The sequence below is a fragment of the Anoplophora glabripennis genome, unplaced genomic scaffold (assembly GCF_000390285.2).
Source record: "Anoplophora glabripennis isolate ALB-LARVAE unplaced genomic scaffold, Agla_2.0 scaffold1278, whole genome shotgun sequence".
Classification (NCBI taxonomy): Eukaryota; Metazoa; Arthropoda; class Insecta; order Coleoptera; family Cerambycidae; genus Anoplophora; species Anoplophora glabripennis.
In genome coordinates this window covers 69573-89903 of record NW_019417361.1, presented here as the reverse complement: position 1 = coordinate 89903, position 20331 = coordinate 69573, and the positions used below count along the sequence as shown (strand labels likewise).

The 20331-nt window shown below is 40.3% G+C and overlaps 4 protein-coding genes across 4 annotated transcripts in view; 1 reads left to right on the top strand and 3 right to left on the bottom strand.

The window, feature by feature from the left end:
• Window positions 1-108: 108 nt before the first annotated feature.
• Window positions 109-3000, top strand: LOC108915978 (5'-AMP-activated protein kinase subunit beta-1-like). Its single transcript, XM_018722149.1, has 4 exons — window positions 109-395; window positions 503-792; window positions 846-1010; window positions 1061-3000. The coding sequence occupies exons 1-4, from the start codon at window positions 185-187 to the stop codon at window positions 1205-1207; spliced, it is 813 nt and encodes a 270-aa protein (XP_018577665.1). The 5' UTR covers window positions 109-184; the 3' UTR covers window positions 1208-3000.
• Window positions 3001-4583: 1583 nt separating this feature from the next.
• LOC108915981 (formin-binding protein 4-like) lies at window positions 4584-5670 on the bottom strand. The gene is made up of 3 exons (XM_018722151.2): window positions 5558-5670; window positions 5221-5481; window positions 4584-5061 (listed from the first exon to the last, which is right to left on the bottom strand). Exons 1-3 carry the CDS (start codon window positions 5657-5659, stop codon window positions 4774-4776), a joined length of 651 nt encoding a protein of 216 aa, XP_018577667.1. The 5' UTR covers window positions 5660-5670; the 3' UTR covers window positions 4584-4773.
• A 1656-nt stretch (window positions 5671-7326) lies between these two features.
• Window positions 7327-8822, bottom strand: LOC108915979 (zinc finger protein 568-like). The gene is made up of 3 exons (XM_018722150.2): window positions 8615-8822; window positions 7894-8563; window positions 7327-7838 (listed from the first exon to the last, which is right to left on the bottom strand). The coding sequence occupies exons 1-3, from the start codon at window positions 8723-8725 to the stop codon at window positions 7573-7575; spliced, it is 1047 nt and encodes a 348-aa protein (XP_018577666.1). The 5' UTR covers window positions 8726-8822; the 3' UTR covers window positions 7327-7572.
• Window positions 8823-10943: 2121 nt separating this feature from the next.
• Window positions 10944-20331, bottom strand: part of LOC108915977 (cadherin-related tumor suppressor) — a gene marked incomplete at its 5' end in the record, with an annotated part of 53918 nt that continues 44530 nt past the window's right edge. The window contains 2 exons of the mRNA XM_023456211.1: window positions 10944-13761; window positions 14133-19479. Of these exons, the coding sequence (XP_023311979.1) occupies window positions 11160-13761; window positions 14133-19479 (7949 nt within the window). The remainder of the gene's footprint in view (window positions 13762-14132; window positions 19480-20331) is intronic.

The window sequence follows — 20331 nt, the reverse complement described above, 5'->3', positions numbered from 1 at the left end:
AGGAACAAACTTTATAAAACCGATGGTACCTTAAATAGTGTGACATAAGTGACAGCGGTGGTACCAACAATTATACCAACATCACCTGATTTGTGTGCCAAAAAACGGTCCACAAAACAAGAAATTCCCCATGTGTTACAATTTTGTTTCCCAAAGACAATGTTTATATTTTTAATTAATTAAAATGGGTAATGCAGGGAGCAGCGTCGTGCACAGGGAAAGGCAAAAATCTAGTGATACTGCACCATCGTCTCCATCCAAAGAGGGCCAGGCGTTTATTTTTGATAGAAAATCAGAGAGTAGAATCCAGCCCCAAGGTTCCCATGAAGATGAGGTCCCTTATTTCACAAAACCTCCAGTTGCTTATGAACCCAGCAGACCAAGGGCAAATACAGGTATTTTAAAATCTCACCTAAATCTTTCGATACTGCTAAATGAGTCATATACAAATTAGGGAATGAATATTTATTTATAATTGTTCATGTTTTTATTTTTGTTCAAGTTTCTGAGGGATCACAGTTACGAAATGCAACAGAGTCGAAGACTCCCACAGTATTTCGATGGGAAGGAGGCGGAAGGAATGTGTATATTAGTGGGACTTTTACAAATTGGCAGACAATACCAATGGTAAAAAGTCACGGGGATTTCGTGACAATTATTGACTTACCTGAAGGTGAACACAAGTATAAATATTATGTAGATGGTGAGTGGAAGAATGATCCCACTAGTAAAATAGTTGACGAGGATGGTGAAAAAAAAAATCTCATTACTGTGAAACAGTCTGATTTTGAGGTAAGAAAGAGTTTTCTGTTTTATAACGTTTCCTCGGCAACTTTTCTACTTAGGTATTTCAAGCGTTGGCGAAGGACAGCGAGAGTCACAAGGACGACTCCCAAAAAGAATTCGGACAGGAAGTGCCCATAAACAAACCTTGGGAGAAAACCAGCGGGCCCCCGATTCTACCCCCACACCTGTTACAAGTTATATTAAATAAAGACACACCCTTATCGGTGAATATTAACCTTGTTATTGTTTCGTAGTCTGAATCCTTTTTTTTCAGTGTGAGCCTACTCTACTGCCAGAACCGAACCACGTGATGTTAAATCACCTGTACGCGTTATCGATAAAGGACGGCGTGATGGTCTTGAGCGCCACGCACAGGTATCGGAAAAAATACGTAACCACCCTCCTCTATAAGCCAATTTAATTTATACTTCTAATTTATTTTTAAATGTAAATAATTCTAGCAACGTATTTAATTTATTTAAACCCTAGATTTATACTGACATGTTCTTTCCCGGTTGATTTGCCAGTCCGTACACGTAAATGTTGCCTATCGTGATGTGTTTATAGTGACGCTTTTTGCTGAAATCTTGAAGTGAGTGGCATATGCGAGATAAATTAAAAAAATTTCACAACGTATTTCAAAGTTTTTTTTTTTTCATATGTGAAATATGGTCAGAATTTCATCGTCTACAGGACAAGTGCCTTCGAGAAAAGTTACTAATATGCCATTCAGATTGGGGTTGCTATTTTGTAAATATAAGATACTTGTAGATTTACTACAACACACCAAAAATCTGTTACTTTTTAATAGTTCTGTTAAAGAAGCAATAATGTAACTAAAAATATGAAGATTAACATTTTTCCATATACAGGGTGTCCCAATTCGTAGTGGTGCAGGCCGTTAGTGTAATAAATAAAAAGTAAATGAAGTTCCAGCATTTTTTATTATACAGGGTGTCCAGGATATGGTGGGTAATTTCTTGGACTTGTAAAAATGACGTCACAAGTTTATATACATTTTTTTTTACATGTTATACATGTTTTGATAGTTCAAACTCTTCTTTTAATGTATTCAATTTACCGATAGCTACTTTGGAGCCCAGAACCCAAAAAAACTGTATAGGCCTACTTTTTAAATTTTCATTGCCATTTTTAAGATTTTTGACAGTTTTTAAATGACAATGTACTTGCTTGATATCGATACAACGAACTGATTTCGAGATAAAATCGTTTAACGATAATTTTCGACATACGTTAATTGTACCAACATGAAAACAAAAGTCGGATAATTTATGCAGTGAAATAAGTATATTTTTTCGTTTAAAAGAGCACAAAGGTTGCAAAAATGACGACAAAAACTAAAAAAGTAGGCCTATTATTAATTTTTTTAGGAGGGTCAAAATTGCTGATGGCGTTTTACCCCCGGATCTGCATTCTATCAGTAGATCGAATACATTAGTATAAATAGCTTCAAATAACGTAGCTTCTCTTAAAATCGAAATTTGATGAGAAACAAAAAAATTACAATGAAAAATGATTTTCTCTACAGGGTGAGCCCAAATAAAAAAAAAAAATAATTATACAAGCTTATGATATTTTTTGCAAGATCTGTTCAAATTTGGAAGATTGCCTGCCATTTCCTTTATACAGTTTAATATTTTATATCCCCAAAATAATAAATCCTGAGATTGCTATAATTTTTTTTAAGTGCTGAAGTCAAACGATGTAGGAACGATTTTTTTTGTATAATTTTTAATATTAAAAAAAATGGAGCAATCCGAATGAATGGTGATAGAATATCGTAAATTTCTTATGAAAATATTACCAATATAATTAAAAAAAAAATGGGATTTAAAAAATCATAGCAAGTTTACGATTTAAGAAAGTTAGTTTGCAAATATTCGCGATCTTGGGAATTATTTACCTGAAAAATATTTGAATTTCATTTGTTTTTTAATGGCCTGTACGTCTATAAATTGGTACACCCTGTACGGGTGAATCCAATAAATGATTGCCTTGACGAAAAGTAGGTTATTTTAATGAAAATAATTTCAAAATTATCAGGTGTTGAGAAGCTTTCTCTCTTGATTTTGCCCTCAAATTTACTCTAATCTTTTAAACGGATCACATTGAGTCTTTAAGAGGGCTCTATAGCAAATAGGCAACCGGTAATACATTTTTATCGTTTTTGTTACACAGTTTGTCTAAATATGAATTAATGCACGAATAACGGACTTTCCTCCATTCTAATGCAGATTTTCTATGAAATGGACTTAGTTTGAAACTCAAATCACTTTTTGGTGTAAAGAAATTTGTAATTTACGATGTTCAAAAGTGGCAAATTACAAATTTCTTTACAACAAAAAGTAATTTGAGCTTCAAACTAACTCCATTTTATAGAAAATATGTGTTAGAGTGGAGGAAAGTCTGTTATTTGTGCATTGGTTCATACTTAGACAAACTGTATAAGAAATTCTATAAAAATATATCATTTATTTGAATCACCATGTAAAGAATTAAGCGTATTTATTTTTTTGTGCCAATATATTTGGTGGTGTATATACATATAAAAAAAAGGTTATTGGAATATCTACAGTGTGTTCTCGCATAGATTTCACAATAGGGAAGACATTTTTATTGTTCAGTTTATAGGAAAATGTCTTTCTTTGTAAACACGTTTGCTTGTCTTCAAACTTCAATCTCAAGTGAAAAAACTTTAACTCTAAACGAACTACTTTAGAACAGAATTTCGTGTATATTTAACGATTTTCAAATATTTTCCTGAAATTTAAAAAAATTGTAATCACGTATTTGGTGCTTGGAATTGTAGTTTCAAGACGAGCAGGCGTTTTTATAAAAAATTCCATTTTCGTGTTTTCCCTTTTGCAAACTGTAGGAACACGCTGCTATATATAAGATTACTTTTGTTGTGCCTATGAAAAAAGTAAAACAATAAGTATAACGTAAACTTAAGATTGTAAAAATTATGTAGAAATGTTGATATCGTAACCAATATATAGTTTTCACGAGCAAGTTTTTTAATCCCTCGTCATTTTACGAAGTTTATGGGACGTGATAAGATAAACTAGATTGTAAATAGACCGATTAATCTTCTAGAGTGAATTATTAAGACATAATCAGTTAAGACAATCATGTAAGTCTGTTTTGTCATTTTTTTAATTTTATTTATACCCGAGTATTTCGAAATAAAATGAATTGTTCATTGAAACGACCCATATATTCATTTTTCCTCCTAAACAGTGACCATTAATTTTATTTTCTTTACGTTGGCAACATTAAAACGTAACATTCTTTTTCATCAACTGGGATTTTCACAAAATTCAATTCAACCAATCAGCGATCGCATTATCTCGAGAGTAGACGTAACGGTTTATCATGGTTCATGTAAACGATGAGGTTGCTTTTGCTGTACAGCAAAATAAAACACTCGCTCAACGATAAAAATAAAGTATTTTTATTGAAAACTAAGCTTGTGAAAGAGACGTGTCGTTGGGGCGAGTGTTTCCTGGAGAGTCGTCTTGGTGTGGAGTCACTCGCAGAAGTATCAGGTCCTTGGCGCCAATCTGCCGTCGACCTTTTTTTTGCGTCCCGGGTGGCGTCAGGATGGCGCTATTGACGTTGTACTTAAAAATGGGTCACTTGCAGCATGTGTACCCACAACGAATTTTAATATTGGTGATGCTTGGATTAAGGGCTGTTCATGTCTGCGCGAGTAGATATTATTAAAAAGTAATAAATAACATACTTTTATTAGTTCGAGATTCATTTTTCACACAATAATAGAAATAATAATAATAATAATTAAAAACGAACGAAATACATAAAATACACACAACTCTGTCAAAAATCACTCGGTCGAGAAATATTAAAACAATATATTGCAGCACCCGTTATAAAAGACCCTTAAAATTAACAGTACGATAAAATAAAATTAGATCTATAAAATTCTGGCCCGTGACCACCCTTTCAGCTGCCGTTTCTCTCTCTTTTAATGACGAAATTTCCCCTGTGAACGGAATCGAAACTGTACCCACCAACTTTTCGCAATCGTTTGAACCTAAACAGTGAATCGTCGTTTATTAGTAACCTGCGGAGGCTCGAGCGGGGGCTGGTGGAGGCCAGGGGAGGCCCCGCGTCTGAACTGCCTCGGCGGGAGGGGCATGACGATGGTCGTAGCTTCACCTGTCTGAACACGTCCGATGTGATCGCAGGCTTGAAGAGGCGACGTGACGTCGTTAAAGCGTTAGGACGATCCTAAAAACGTTTTCAAATATTCAAAAATTTGAAGCGTCTGAAAATCTTGAGGTGTCGAATGACCAGAAGTATTAGTTTCCAGCTTAGGCGTTTAGTTTCATGTCATATGCGTGCAAGTAAGGAATTTTTAATAATCCCAGTACGGAGTTACATACTTACCGATGTTTTCTTAAGTTTTACTTTCAAAATATCATCCAGTGATATTACAGGCCTAGAATTGTCAGTAGGAGTTTTGGTTTTGCTTTCCTTCGAAATCTTCAGTGGATTAGAAACTGCTGTTGATAATAGTGGTGGTGGCGGTGGTGGCGGTGGCGGCGGCGGTGGTGGTGGAGGTGGCAAACAAGGCATTTGAATAGGTGCCATTGGTGTGTATTTTAAACAATTAAATTGTTCCTTAAACTGAAATAAAGCCTCCTTCATCTATAAATAATTATTATTATCGAATAAAATTAAAAATATAAAAAAAAATATTAAAAATAAATAGGATTAAAATTACCTCATTCAGTTCTTTACGCAGCATTTCCATGCTATCCGCGTTAGATTTTTCTTTTTCCAATCGTGATTTAACAAGTCTAATTTCTTCGGTTAGCTCCTCCATTTTCACGTTAAGTCTGGCAATATCTTCTCTGTAGCCGTCACACTTACAAATGGGTTTTCCAGAACCTTGTAGCATTGAACTTTCATTGTAAACGTCGCACATTAAAGACACGCTCTAAAACGATAGGAAAAACAATGCACAGCCGAAAATATATTACGTGAGTACTTACATTTTTCAAATAAACCCCTAGCCGAGTACATAAGTTCATCACCTTAGAAATTCTGGTGTACTTCATCAGTATAGTCAGTAGTTTCTCACATATTCCACCTTTAACTAACTCTACACCGTCCACTGATGATCTAATGATATTTAACCTAGAATAAGTCAAAGAATGTCTTTTACTGAATATTCTTGTCAGAATTTTCAAACTGCTCGGGCTGGTTTTGTTGTTAAGAACCTACAACGTTAATAAGTATAAGCTTTACTTTACTGAATATTACTGATGAGAAAACCAACCTTTTCCAACGAGGGATTTTTATATAAATTCAAATTCAGATCTAACTTTGTGGGTTCTGGAAGGTCCAGATTATTTCGTATATCCAAGACCGAACTGGTATCATTTACGTTTTCTTTTCTCTCTCTTAAATTATGCACTATACTATCGTCTTGATTCGATTTCTCTATCGGCGTAGAATTTTGTTGGAATAAATTTGAAGAAAAAATCGAACCGTATTTCTTTCTCTCTGGTCCAGTCATACTACAACTATTATTTACAGGAGTAGCCCATATTGGTGATAACTCATCCTCAAATGATTCCGTGTTATTTCTTTGTGCATCGGGATTCTTTACTGGTGTAAATAGTTCTAAGGGACTAATAGGTTTACTTCTGTTCAAAGAGTCATCATTAAAACATGCTCGCACCACTTCATGTGATGGAGATTTCCTTCCACGGCCTTTGCGATTTCTCCGATTTCTTCTACGTTTCATCTTTATTATAACTAAAAATAATACAAATTTAAATTCTAACCGTCTCTTACGTCAAAACAAGTATTATTTTTAGAAACAAGTAATCATATATTTAATTGTATATATTATACTTACCTTACAGCTAAATAATGCCAAGTATGAATTGGTGCCACATTCAGTTTTCCTACTAAAAAACTTTTATAAAAAAACAAACCTACGATAAAAAGGCATTTCGTTTGAAACATGTAAATTCTGTGGTTTGAAACTGAAACGTTGGAATTTAAATTTCAAAATTAAAGAGTTTGGGAATTATGACATGACTAGATGGCAGCACTGCTTAGAACTCAAACTTTTTAGAGCTACATGGAGGAAGCGCCACGTTAAAACGTGTACACGCTGTAGAGAGAAAGAGCAATAGTTCTCGCTCTCTTAATTTTATTTGCATATCACGAGGGCAAAGAGTATATAATTCTTACTCTTTGACGAGGGAGTTGCATTAGCCAATAACGTGCCTGTGCGAGAGAGAGAAAAATAGTACACAAACTTTCTCTCTCTCTCTGTCACTTGTCTACACAGTCGCCATAAGTTTGTTTTCTCTATGATGTGTGATCAAAGCCAGAGGTCCCCAAACTTTTTTCTCACATTTTTTTTTTAATATGTAATAGTGTAGTAAATAAACCTTGTGTTTTGAGTGGATTAAGTCAAACAACGCCAATCAAAAATTTAAAAAACATTTAATATATTAAAACAGGACAAATTAATATAATCTATTTACTTATACCCATGAGTATCTTTGAAATATTTGTATAAATTAATTAACACCTATCTTTTAATCTTCAACTAACGAATCTAAAACTGTTAATCATCATTAAAAATGAAATAGACAACACAATACGATTTATTATTGCAAGTAAACTTTTTTAGTCCCCAGACCTGCTGACGTTTGGAATGTATATTGAAACGTGGATATTTCAAAGACACCCTGTACGAACCAACACAACAACGATTCATTTAGACATAACGTTATGCTTAGATTTGAGATGAGTCGTCAGAGATACTTTCTGCGGGAAGCCCATACTGCAGTATTCACATATAAACGGTCTTTCATTCGTGTGTTGCCTTGTGTGTATTTTTAGGGCGTATGGGCTCGTAAATCCTTTCTTGCAAAAAGTACAACTATGCGGGCGTTCCCCAGTGTGGGACTGTGTATGTTTCTTCAGATCTCGCACTCGTTTCCCACACAATGTGCACATTACCTTCCGAGCTTCCGGATCTGAAATGACAAGTATCAATGTGATAAATATGTTACAAACATTAGCGAAAGTTACCTGTGTGTGTTTTTACATGTCTGTGGTGCTCCGATTTGACTCTAGAAGTTTTTCCGCATATTTGACACGTGTATATAATTCCTTTATGTATGAGCGTATGTCCACGTAACGATTCGGGGTTTTTAAACACTTTCCCACACACATTGCACGTAACCGGACCTTCCAAATGCATCTGAACGTGTCGTTTTAGGTTATCGGTTCTCATGACTATTCCACAAATGTTGCACACTCCCGGAGCCATATGGATGCTTCGTCTGTGGTTGTACAATTTAATACGAGACGAGAATGTTAAACTACACTCGTTACATTTTGATCTCTTTAAGTGTGCTATAGTGTTTTTAATATCATTCAGACTCGGTTCTTTTAAAATAACTTCTTTAATTTCATGTTCCCTAGCAATATCTGCATTGTCACTATCTTCGTACAAGTCACCGGTATCTTCAACATCGCTTTCGTTCATCTCCGTTTCTCTTTTAACTGCGGAAGTTGGGTGCTTTTCTTTCTCCTTTGTTCGGGGTTTTGAAGTAAAATTGGTTCTCTTAAGAGTATCATATCGCTCTCTTAATTCTATGTCACTGTTTATTATTACTTTTCGGAAACAGAAGAACTTATTTACATTAATAACACATTCTTCACATATTGTAGGTGGATAATAGTCATTGGCAAATATCTAGAAAATGATAAATGTAGATTCTGAGTCGTATATTTATTATCTGTTTACCTGTATTGATGAAATGAATTCAATTTTTTGCACCAAATTTTCGTCACCAATTAAAGGTAGGAGTTTATCTGAAGATCTCAGACAAGTTCTGCATACATTTTCCATCTGCATCGTTGGAATAGTTACATATCTATCACGAATTTGTAGAAAATCAAACAAATTAGGAATTTAAGATTTAACCTATATTTTTTGCTTCAGTAACCACAGAATATAGATAACCCAGATGGGCCAAAACAAAACTTTCATCCACAAACAGTGAGAAAGGGGTGTGGTGGCACCATCTACACATTAAAAATTCAATTAACGCACTAGTGAATGTGAGACAGTTACAGTTGACTACCCTGTGAAGAATTATCCCGTAGCTCAGTGTAATTTCTTAGCGATAGATGGCGGCATGAAAACAGCTTGATTGATCAATCTGCACAAGTGAGCGTTTCACTTCACTGATCCAAATTTTCAGTAGCAGTAAAAATTATAGTGATCTAAACGCGGTACGGTACGCACTGGGGCCGCTAAACACGTGAGGATGGTCTGTTTTTGTGCAAGAGCTTCCGTTAATAATTTTCAAAAACTGAATGAGCTGGAGATTAACTGAATACAGTTTTGGATTGGTCAGTCCCGTTATACTTCACCTCACCGGTAAAATTCTGAGGAAATCAATAGACTATAATCCTTATTAGTTTAATGTTTAGTGTAATATACACAATCACGGCTAGGGCCCGAGAACTTATACTTGAAAAAATGGGGAAACTCTGGGAACCACGTGACTTGAGATGGATATACAAGTTGGGGAAAGAGTCTATAGATGTCGCCACAAAGATTTTGTAGAATAAATTTTGACAATTGCAATTATGAATCATTTCATGTCATTCTTGTTCATGTTTGTTGTTTATTGTTGGTTAGGTTTGGCGAGTGTTGGTGTGTGTTTTATTTGTGTTTTTAGTGTGTTTTATTAGATATTTCATTCACATTTATTTATATAACATAATAATGTCTGATCATCATATAATCACATTTTTTTATTAATAATAAAATGTTTTTTTTTTTTTTTTTTAATAAAAAATGTGATCAGAGGTAGGTAGTTTTTTTTATGGATATCAACACAACGAAAAATTTAAAGTTGCATAATAAATCTCTATTACAAGAATTAATCAAAGATTGGTTTAGTAAAATTATTTACTTGTAATATTTTTTTATTCACCGTGAAAGCTAATACAATATAGAAAGCACTGAAACTCTATAATCATTTTCACTCTTTTTTTTTCAAAATATGTACTGAAATTTGAAATTTTTTCAACAAACATTTTAAAAAGTTACAGTATCAAAATTATTTCTTATTTTAAGTAGGAAGACTATTAGAGCATTTAAAAGTGTCTTTAATGCTTGAGTGATTTTAATGCTTTTTATCAAATGTACTTATTTTCTCATGGTGACAAAAAAAATTATCTACGTGAAAATTATTTTACAAAATCAATTTCTGAGTGATCTGTGTAGGGTGAGATTTGTTATGTAATTTTAAATTTAGCGGCGGCAGAATACCTAAAACAAATATTGAGTAGGTAGGTATATAGTTGTAGAGCGTACAACTAGATGGCGCTTGCATCTTTTACCGGCTACAGGTAATTTAACTCACTGTATTACCGATAATTCCTAGAAAAGGAAAGCAATAGAAGTTGGAGAAAGTGTCAACAGTTAGCGTTGTTAATGACCACGAAATCTGTTCAAGTTTCATATCTATAGTATCATTTATCTAGGGCCGTGGCACAGTTCAATTTATTGCGAAAGGAGGTGGCGCCATCTATTCATTAAAAGCTCAATTCATTCACCATTATGTTTAAGAGGGCTCTATAGCAAATAGGCAACCAGCAATACATTTTTATGGATTTTTATTATACAGTTTGTCTAAATGTGAATTAATGCATAAATAACAAACTTTCCCCCATTTTAACGCACATTTTCTATAAAATGAACTTAGTTTCAGACTCAAATTACTTTTCGGTGTAAAAAAATTTGTAATTTGCTTGTTCAAAAGCGGCAAATTACAAATTTCTTTACACCAAAAGGTAATTTGAGTTTTTCAAAGTCCATTTTATAGAAAACCGGCGTTATAATGGAGGAGAGTATGTTATTTGTGCATTGATTCATATTTAGACAAATTGTGTAATAAAATCCATAAAAATGTATTGCTGGTTGCCTATTTGCTATACAGCCTTCTTACCATTCATATTTTCCTACCTTATCTATAGCACTGAAGATTTTAAATAAAATTGAAATTTTAGTTAATTATCGTTAAGATTCAATAAAGAAAAACGCATCGCATCTTTACAGTTAGTTTTTATTCATTAAATATTTATCCTAGCTCGAGTGACTTTAGTATAAAAGTATTTACAAGTCTTTAAAAATGATGAAACACGAGAAATTACATCTATTAATTTACAAATAAAATTACAAAAATATGGCAAGAAAATTACAAATATCCTTGATGCAAGGGTAATACAAGAATTCATTTAAAACGTCTCTAAATTACACGATAAAACACCATTCACTATACATACTCCTCGGATGGTTTGGGGGCGTTTGTCAGTCTTAACGACGAAGGGACGCGTCCGTTTACCGAATCCGGTAACTCCGCGATGTCTTTGAACACACCCGCTAAACTTTCGAAATTCGGCCCCCAATTGAGCAAATAATCCCAGCCCAAGGCCGTCGTAGGGGGAGAACCTGTCCCCGGTCTGTACATGGGCCCCCCCAATTCGTCGTCGGAAGCCACTAGCGTACTCATCGATCCCCTGTACGAGGAATCGAACCCATCGTACGACGGAGGAGGTATGCTGCTCTTGTTGCCGGAGTTCGAGTCGTTCCTCCTGGAATCCGATTCGCTCGGCTTATACTTGTCCCCCGTTATGCTCGCGTTGTCGTATTCTATCTCGGAGCAAGTGAAGCTGTCGTTACCACTCTCGTCGGTGGTGGTGCTGCTGTGGTGCGTCTCCGGCACGGGCGAATGGCGCATGTGGTTCAAGTGATTATTCCCGCTCCCCCTGGGTGCTTCGCTGGAGCTCGATACCGCGTCGAGCGTGGATACTAAACTAGAGGTTCGGGGGCGGGAATTCAGTCTTTCTATTTCTTCAGCAGTCAACCCCATTCCTGGAGAGGCTGAGGTAACGGGAGGAGGCGCTGCTGCTTTCCTACTACTAGAACTCTGCCCGCTCAGCTGGGACATCACGGGACTGTTCAAACTGCGCTCACTGTTACTGTGTAGAACGTCTTTGCCCACGCCCCCCGAGCTGGAGGTGGTGGCTAGGAGCGCACTTTGAAGAGGTTTGCCACTGATATCGTGTAACGTCAATATCCTCGGTTGCTGGGCACTCATTTCACTACTGGGACTCAGTCGGGCTAACGGGGTGCTCTGATGAGGTCTGGCGCTGGGGCTGGTGACTGGCGGGGCTCTGGGCGGGTACCCGGTGGGGTGGTGCGGCGAGTGTCGGTGTTGGGCTTGAGCTTGCGCCGTGGAGTGTTTGTGGTGGTACCCCGTTACAGGCGGAGGTGTGGCTTTGTATTTCCTTACTCCACCGGCCTCGCGGTAACCCTTGTAATGGTACACGATGTCGATGTCGGACGGTGCTATCGAGCTGGCATTCTCCAAATCGTAGTGTTCGGGGATTTCGGAATTTAAGTCGTTCGGGCCGTGGTCGTGGTTGTGGTTCGAAGTCGGCGGTAAAGGGGGGTGATGTTCCTCTCTCATCGGAGGGCTCTTACTGACTACTTCCCTCTCGATGATGTCCGGCCTTTGCGGCCTTGGCATTTCGCCTTGGATTATCTCCCTTTCCTTGTATTTCTTCGATAGGAGTTCCGGCCCCACTAAGGGATGTCCGCCGATCCCTCGGATAACGTCGCCGTCGGCGTGGTACGCCATGGAGTTGTCCGCGGCGTGCATGCCTCTTCCCAGCACGTTATCGTTCACCGCGTTCAAGCCGTTGCTTCCCATCATGGTCCCGCCGCCGTTTTGCTTTGTGTGTATGCCGGAGGAGCTATTCGGGGCGCCTCCCTTCTCTTTATATTGTTTTCGCAGTCTAAAAACTACAAAGGAAACTAATATGGCAACAAGTAATACAACGAAGAAAACAATAACAAGAGTTATCCCGATACTGAGGGGGTCGGGAGTGGCGGCGGTTCCTACGCCCACCGGTCCGTTGCAGTCTTTCGAGGCTTTCCCTCGGAGTAGGACCTCGTGGAATACCGTGCCGGAGCCGTTAAACGGTTGGATTTCGTTATTGACGGTGAAGTTGGCGAAGCACCCTTCGAACGGTTCCGGTAAAGAATCGTGAGCGTAATAAGTGCTTCGTGTCGTCCCGCCGATCGAGAGGTGCGTTAGATACGGATCCAAGAAGTCGTGCACCCCCGCCGAGTCCAACTCGTCGCCGATTTTATGACCGTCCAAAATCACTTTTAGTCCGCGGCTGTGCGAATGCAACGTGAGATTGTGCCACTGACCGTCCGTTACCGTCGGATGGGTTTCCGTCATATTCACAACCGTAGAGAGTTTACTTATGTACACTATCTGTCCACTTATTAATTCCAGCGAGGTGTAATGTTTATTGCTGGTCGCGTACAGGATAATTCCATTCTGTTTTACCGTCCTGAACAGCACACTTAAACTTTTATCCGGGGAATCGTACACGGGAGCGTTATGCATACTAGCCGTAGATCTAACTTTCCTTTGGCGATTCCAAAGCGTCGAGCCCTTGTACAGATTTTCCAGCAGTTGCATCCTCTTGTGCTTCTTGGAAATCGTAAATTCTACGTATCCTCCGCCGCTGACGCTTACGGGTTGTAGGGCGCTGTGACAGTTCGGCGCTATCAGGTTATTTCCGCAGTTGCAGCTGATGGTACTCCAGCGGTCTATGCAGGGGCCGAATCCCAAACACGGGTCGTTGGAAGGTTTGTCGCAAGATCCCTTCCTGATGCATTTCTTTTCTATTCCCTCCGACTCCAAGGGTTGGCTGAGGTTGAGCTGCCGCCCGTTTACGGAAACGCTGTGGACGCAGCCGACGAGGTCGTCCGAGTGTATTTGTCCCGGTCGCTCCAGTACCGGATCGGCGCTGTTTAAGCCGCCAATCAGGAGTGGTTGGTTGTTGAAGTTCAACGTGCTGAAAAAACAGTAAATGTAAATAACAATTATAAAGTCTCAAGGTTCGCGCATTAGTTCGTACTATGACTGAGCAGTCTTTTGAATATTCGAACAACAATAAGTTATTTGACTGACGGTGCCCGCTGGAGTTTGGAGAGGGAGGCTGCGAGGTGGCGAAGTGTTTACACAGACCGGACATTCGAGATGAGAGTCTCAAGCATACAATTAAATTAATCATCTATCTCCCTTCACATGCACTGTAATTGCCTACAATTCACGAATACGGTGGCATTTTTAAGTATTAAAGTGCATTTTAAAAAACTAATAACTCGACTATTTATTTGATTAAATAAAAAGAATAATTGTCATTTATGGTTAAATAGAACTTACCCGCTAGGCCCTATATCATCAGCGTAACAGGTGTTATCCCCAGGCCTGCATTCCTCGCAAACATCTCCTTGTTCGGAACAAGCGCCGACGCTCAGCGAGACCACCCTCCCGTTCCTTGTCGCCGTGATCTTATGCCAATTCCCATCGGCCAAATTGTTCGACTTGCCTCCTACGCTAACGGAAGTGATAGCCGTTCTTGCCCCGCCAAACGAAAAGACCGCTCTGCCGCGCACCAGTTCGACAGCCACGAAATCGCTTCTTCCTCCAGTCTGCAATCCGAAGTTGTAGATTAACAGCGCGTCAGGCTTAGTAGTGGCAAAGATGAACGAAATGTCGTTCGTACCGGCGTCGAGCGAAGGGAACGCCATGTACGACAAGTCGTTAAATCCGTAGGTGGATCTCTCGCAATGCCTGCCGTATCTTCCATCGGTGCAGCTGCACTTGTATCCCGGTTTTAGGCTGACGCAGTGTCCGCCGTGCACACACGGATTCGGCCGGCACGAATCCGCCAGAGCTTCGCATTGGTTACCCCTGTAGCCGGACCTGCATAAGCAGAAGAACGATGAACCGTCAGGGCTCTCGCGGCAAGAACCGCCGTTCTGGCAGGGATTTTCCGAACAAGCGTCTCCCCTTTCCAATTCGCACTGGCGACCGTCTCTGTTAGGTGGGCATATACATTGGAAGTTGAAGCCGTGTCGTCTACATTGACCGCCGAAGTTGCAGGGATTCGGCGAGCAAGGATCTTGCCTCTTATTGCAAGTGGTACCGGTGAAACCGTCGGCGCACTGACAGTTGTATTCGTGTACCACCAAGGGCGATGTGAAGATTATGTTTTGGCTGTCGGTTATTTTCGTGTTTCGCTTCACGGTTATTTCCTCTGTGCATATTCCACCGTTCTCGCAAGTGTTGTCGTTGCAGGGTGTGTAACCGATTCTCATGTCGGAGCTTTGAAATAAGTTGATCAGGTCCTCGTGTTTTTTCTCTATTTTCTCGGCGGTGTAGAATTTGCTCCGGTAACTGACGCCGTTTCTTATGGCCAGGGTTATTTCTAAACTTTCCTCGTTCTCGTAGAGGCTGTAGAGAGTTAGAACTTCGCCAGGGTTTAGTACGCTTTTCAGGACGTCTAGCAAGCCCCTGTAATATTGGGCTAAGAAGAATTCAGCGGTGGTATTCGCAATGCGTATAGTTACCGAATTCTCCACCGTGGCGTTGCTGAAGGAGACAAATTCTACGGTTACTGTCGAAATAACATCCGAATGTTTACCGTCGTTTCCGGATACGGATAGGGAGTATCCCTGACCGGGGGTTATTCGGGACGTGTGCAAGTTGCAATCCGAAGGAATCGATAATACGCCGCTTATCATGGGCTTTTGTAAGATCCTGCACGTGTAATCTCCAACTAAATCGGGGTCGTTGGGATGCACGTCGGCAATCTTGCCGATAGGGAACGCTTCGTTGAACACGTATACTATTACGTGGACCGACCTAGAACTCGAAGGACTGTCATTTTCGTCCAATATTTCTATCTTGACGTTGTGTTGCGATCTCATTCTAGGCGTGCCGCTATCCTCGACCTCAATAATAATGCTCAGTTGTGGAGTTAGTTCTCTGTCTATCATCTTCGTGGTTAGGACGAGTCCGGTGTGTTTATCGATCTTAACGAAATCTTTATGTTTTCCCCCGATGAGTTTATATGTGAACGGAGCTCCGTTCGGAGGCAAGTCCGGATCCTTGGCCGATAAGGTCATCACTTTGGTATTTGGCGGTTCATTTTCCATCACTCGACCGATAACTTGTGGCGGATCGAAGACTGGGCCGTTGTCGTTGATATCGGAAACTTGTATTTTAACGATCGTCGTTCCCGTTTGTGGAGGTATGCCCGTATCGATTGCGCCAACCACTAACGAGTACATGGGTATGGTTTCTCTGTCTAAAATCCTAGCGGTTTGAATTTCTCCCGTCTGTGGATCGATCTTAAAGGCTTGTTCGAAGTTACCGCCGATAATCGAGTAACTAAATTGGTTGTTCTGGGATCGTACGTCTTTATCTACCGCTTTCACTGTCAACACTTTGGTTCCTACGTTTGCTCCTTCAGAAATTTCTGATTCGTACAAGTCTTGTAAGAATTCGGGCGGGTCGTTGCCGTCTTGTACCGTCACGATAACTTGGGCTTCGTCGGTGTCGTTACCTCGGATTCCACCCGCATTTTTGGCCATCACCGTTAAAACGATTCTGCTCTGGGTCTCCCTGTCCAAGTTTCTAGAAACGCTGATGGTGCCGGTTTCTGTGTTTATACTAAAGCCTTTGTCGTTGCTAGAGCCCACAAAGAGGTAATACACTTTCCCGTCGTCTCCCGAGTCCTGATCGGTGGCCTGAACCGTTCCAATTCTCGTTCCAACTTCTGTGGACTCGGACACATCGAAGTGAAATACCGGTTGGATAAATCTAGGGTAGAATTCGTTCACTCCCGTGATATGAACTTGCACTTCGGTGGTTCCGAACATATTGGAATCTGGATTCGCAGCGATTATATTTAACACGTATAAGAATTTTTCCTCGTAATCGAAGCTTATTTTAGATGTGATGTCGCCGGTTTGTTTGTCGATACCAAACACGTCCTTGTCTGGTCCTTCCGATATCGAATACTGTATGATCGCGTTCTTCGGTGAATCGATATCGGTGGCTTTGACTTGATACACGAAACTGTGCGGTGGTAAGTTCTCTGAAAGATAGGCGTCGTAACTGGATTGGTTGAACTTTGGAGAATTATCGTTGATGTCTGTCAAAGTGATAGTTAACATTGCGGTGGTTCTGCGTGGCGTGAATCCCAGATCTTCCGCGGTTATGTTCAAACGATACTCCTGAATGGTATCGTAGTCCAGAGGTTGAAGTATCGTGACTGCGCCGGAAACAGGATCGACGGTAAATTCTTTCCTTTCGTTCCCTGCCGATATCTGGTACCGTATCATTCCGTTCGGGCCTTGATCTCTATCGGAAGCGCTCACGGTGAGAATGGTGGAACCGAGAGGTTCGTTTTCGGGGACGATTACTTGGTAGCTCAATGCGGTGAATACCGGGTTGTATTTATTCTCTCCGGTAACGATAAGAGTGACCGTTACTTCGTCCTGTTGCGGCGGAATACCCTTATCGGTAGCTCGAATTCTTAGGTTGTATAAAGTACCGACGCTGTACACTTTTTCTTTCACCGACACCCACCCGTTCACTTTGTCGACAGTGAAATGTTTCGAGCCGTTTCCTCCAACCATCGAGTATTCTACTTCTGCGTTTACTCCAACATCTAACTCGTCCTTGGCAACGACCTTTAAGAGTCGCTGTCCTTCCACTGCGTCTTCCGGGACAGGTGACAGGTACTCCTTCTGTTCGAAGCTAGGAGCGTTATTATTTGCATCCACGATATTGACCGTTACGAGACATTCGGAAGACATTGGCGGCTTTCCGTTGTCTGTCGCGAGTATAGTTAACGAGTACATATTTTCAGGTGACGATTCCATTTGCGTGTATTTGTACCTGAGACTTCGTTTGCTGAATATCTCGCCCGAAGCGGGGTCTACCGTGAACAGGTCGGAAGGTTGCTGAAGTGAATAGCTAATGACCGAGTTGGGTCCTTGTTTATCCCTGTCGGTCGCCGTAACTTGCCCGACGAACACGATATCTCTTTGCAGTTCGGGGAAGTTGAAACTGTAGTAGGAGTGTTCGAATTCTGGCGCGTTATCGTTTTGGTCCTGGATGGTTATCGTTAAAGGCGTTTCAGACCTCCAAGCCCCGTCCACGGCGGCCACTTTTAGGATGTACTCGTCTTGCTGTTCGCGGTCTAAATGTCCGATTACGGTTACGTTTCCACTGATTGGATCGATCTTGAACTTCTCGCCGGGGTTTTCGGTGAAACTGTAAGTGGCGTTGGCGTTCTCTCCGATGTCTTGATCGGAGCTAGTCACTCGTATCACGAAAGATCCTAAGTCCGCGTTTTCTGTCACGTTGACGCTGAAGAGCCTCGTGAATCTCGGAGGGTTATCGTTTTTGTCAAGGACGGTTACAATGACCGTTGCGGTTCCAGACAGCTGGGGTACCCCTTGATCGATGGCTTCTACTGTTAGCTCGTAACTGGCTATATCTTCGCGGTCCAGTCGGGTGTTAGTGTATATCTCGCCAGTCTCGAAATCGATCTCAAAAGCGCCCTCGAAGTCGTCTAGTAGTTTGTAAGTTACTTGACCGTTTTCTCCGGAGTCTGCGTCGGTGGCTGACACTTTGACGACTAGGAGAGGAGGCGCTTCTTCTTCGAAGACTGATGCGTTGTAGAGTGGATTGTTCATTATCGGAGGATTGTCGTTGGCATCGGTTACGTTTATAATGAGCTGTAACACGCTGCGTAGAGGAGGGTTGTCGGAATCTTGTGCCTCGATCCACACTTCGTATTGAGAAGACATTTCGTAATCTAAGCCTTTTCCGCCGACTTGAACTTCTCCACTGTTTCTGTCTATTTTCAGCGCTTCGCCAGTGTTGCCGCCAGCGATGGCGTATCTGACTTCTCCTACAGGTCCCTTCTTAGGGGAATTTGCTTTGAATCTAGCGATGACTTTCCCTTCCTCTACGTTCTCAGCCAAAATAAACCTGGTCCTTGTCGGTGTGGCGAACCTGGGAAATAAGTGATCTGATTTCAGGAAAACTTTCAGTTCGGTGCTGGCTTTTCTCGGTAACCTTCCTCCGTCCGTAGCCTCGATTTCCAAGTTGAATATGCTGGTCGAGGACCTTTGCAGGTCGTGCAAGGCTTTGATAACCCCAGTTTTTTCGTTGATGGTGAAATTCTTCGCATGTTCCCCGGTTAGTCGGTATTCGATTTTACTGTTTGCTCCTATATCGTCGTCCGTAGCTCTAGCACCGAATACGAATTGTTCACTCTTGGTTCTATCGGAAATATACACTTCGTACTTCGAGGAGAAGAACGTTGGGGAATTGTCGTTTTCATCAGCGATAATTATCGTCAAATTCACAGCAGTAGCCCTGGGTTCCGTAGCGGAACAATCCTGAGCCATCAGGGTGAGGAAATACGAGTCGATATCTTCTCGATCAAGCACGGTAGCCGTGGTGATGACCCCAGAGTCTTGGTCCACTTTGAATCTGTCCACTTTGTCACCCAGAAGGCTGTATCTGATCTTGGCGTTCAAGCCGATGTCTTTGTCCACGGCTACTGGGGTGAGGATCCAGGCTCCGATGGGTGAATTTTCTGGAACCGTGGCGTGGTACGATTGCCGCTTGAACTCTGGGCTGTGATCGTTCACGTCTTGGACCACCACCCGCACGGTGCCGGTTCCAGTTAATGGAGGTGAACCTGAAAGTACAACGATATTCAGAATTTGCCAATAACATTGTTTTATTAATTTACAGCGGGAATAGAGCTAATATAAATTAGACTAATGCATAATATAACTTTTTTCGTAGATTTGAAAGTAAAGTATGCTCGGTGGTATGCGTGTAGGTGGTGTATTTCGAGTCTCGATACATTGCAACATAGGTATTTAAAAAAATACCAAGATTGCTGCCATTTATATTATATAACGGACATTCGCTATTAAAATGACATGTACTTATCTTTATATTACGTTTAATGTCTGGTACAGACTAGTAATAGAAAATGTGGTTGTAATTTCGACCTCGTTTTTGCCTTAAAATATAAATGCCTCAAGTCGCTGATAATTTATTCATGTGAAAGGTCACATTTTGGTCTACTGCTAAAAATGAATACGATAGAAACGATGCAATCATGCAAATACAGAGTGTTGCAATATTCCAAAGATCCAAGTACCTGCTGCGAGGAAATAATATAATAAATATAGAATCAGAATTCATTTCCAGTTTTGATAACGAAAAAGTATTGATTAACCTAACTCAAATAAAAACGTAGTCAAGTTGGTTCTGAAAATTTGGACGTAGGGCGTAGCGTATAGCAAATGAACTTAAACGTCATCTGTCAAAGCGCTATATCGCCGCTATCAATTTGAATATTTTCGTTTTAAAAAGCGTTTAAAATAGTGTTTTCTCAAGAACAAAAAGTGTTTATCATAGAGTCCTACTTTAGAAATGGACGCAAGATTGATGGAATATGGAAGTATTCTATTGAGGAATGTTTCATAGAATTTCAAAATCAATTTCCCGGCGTTGTTGAGTACAAAATTTTTCAAAG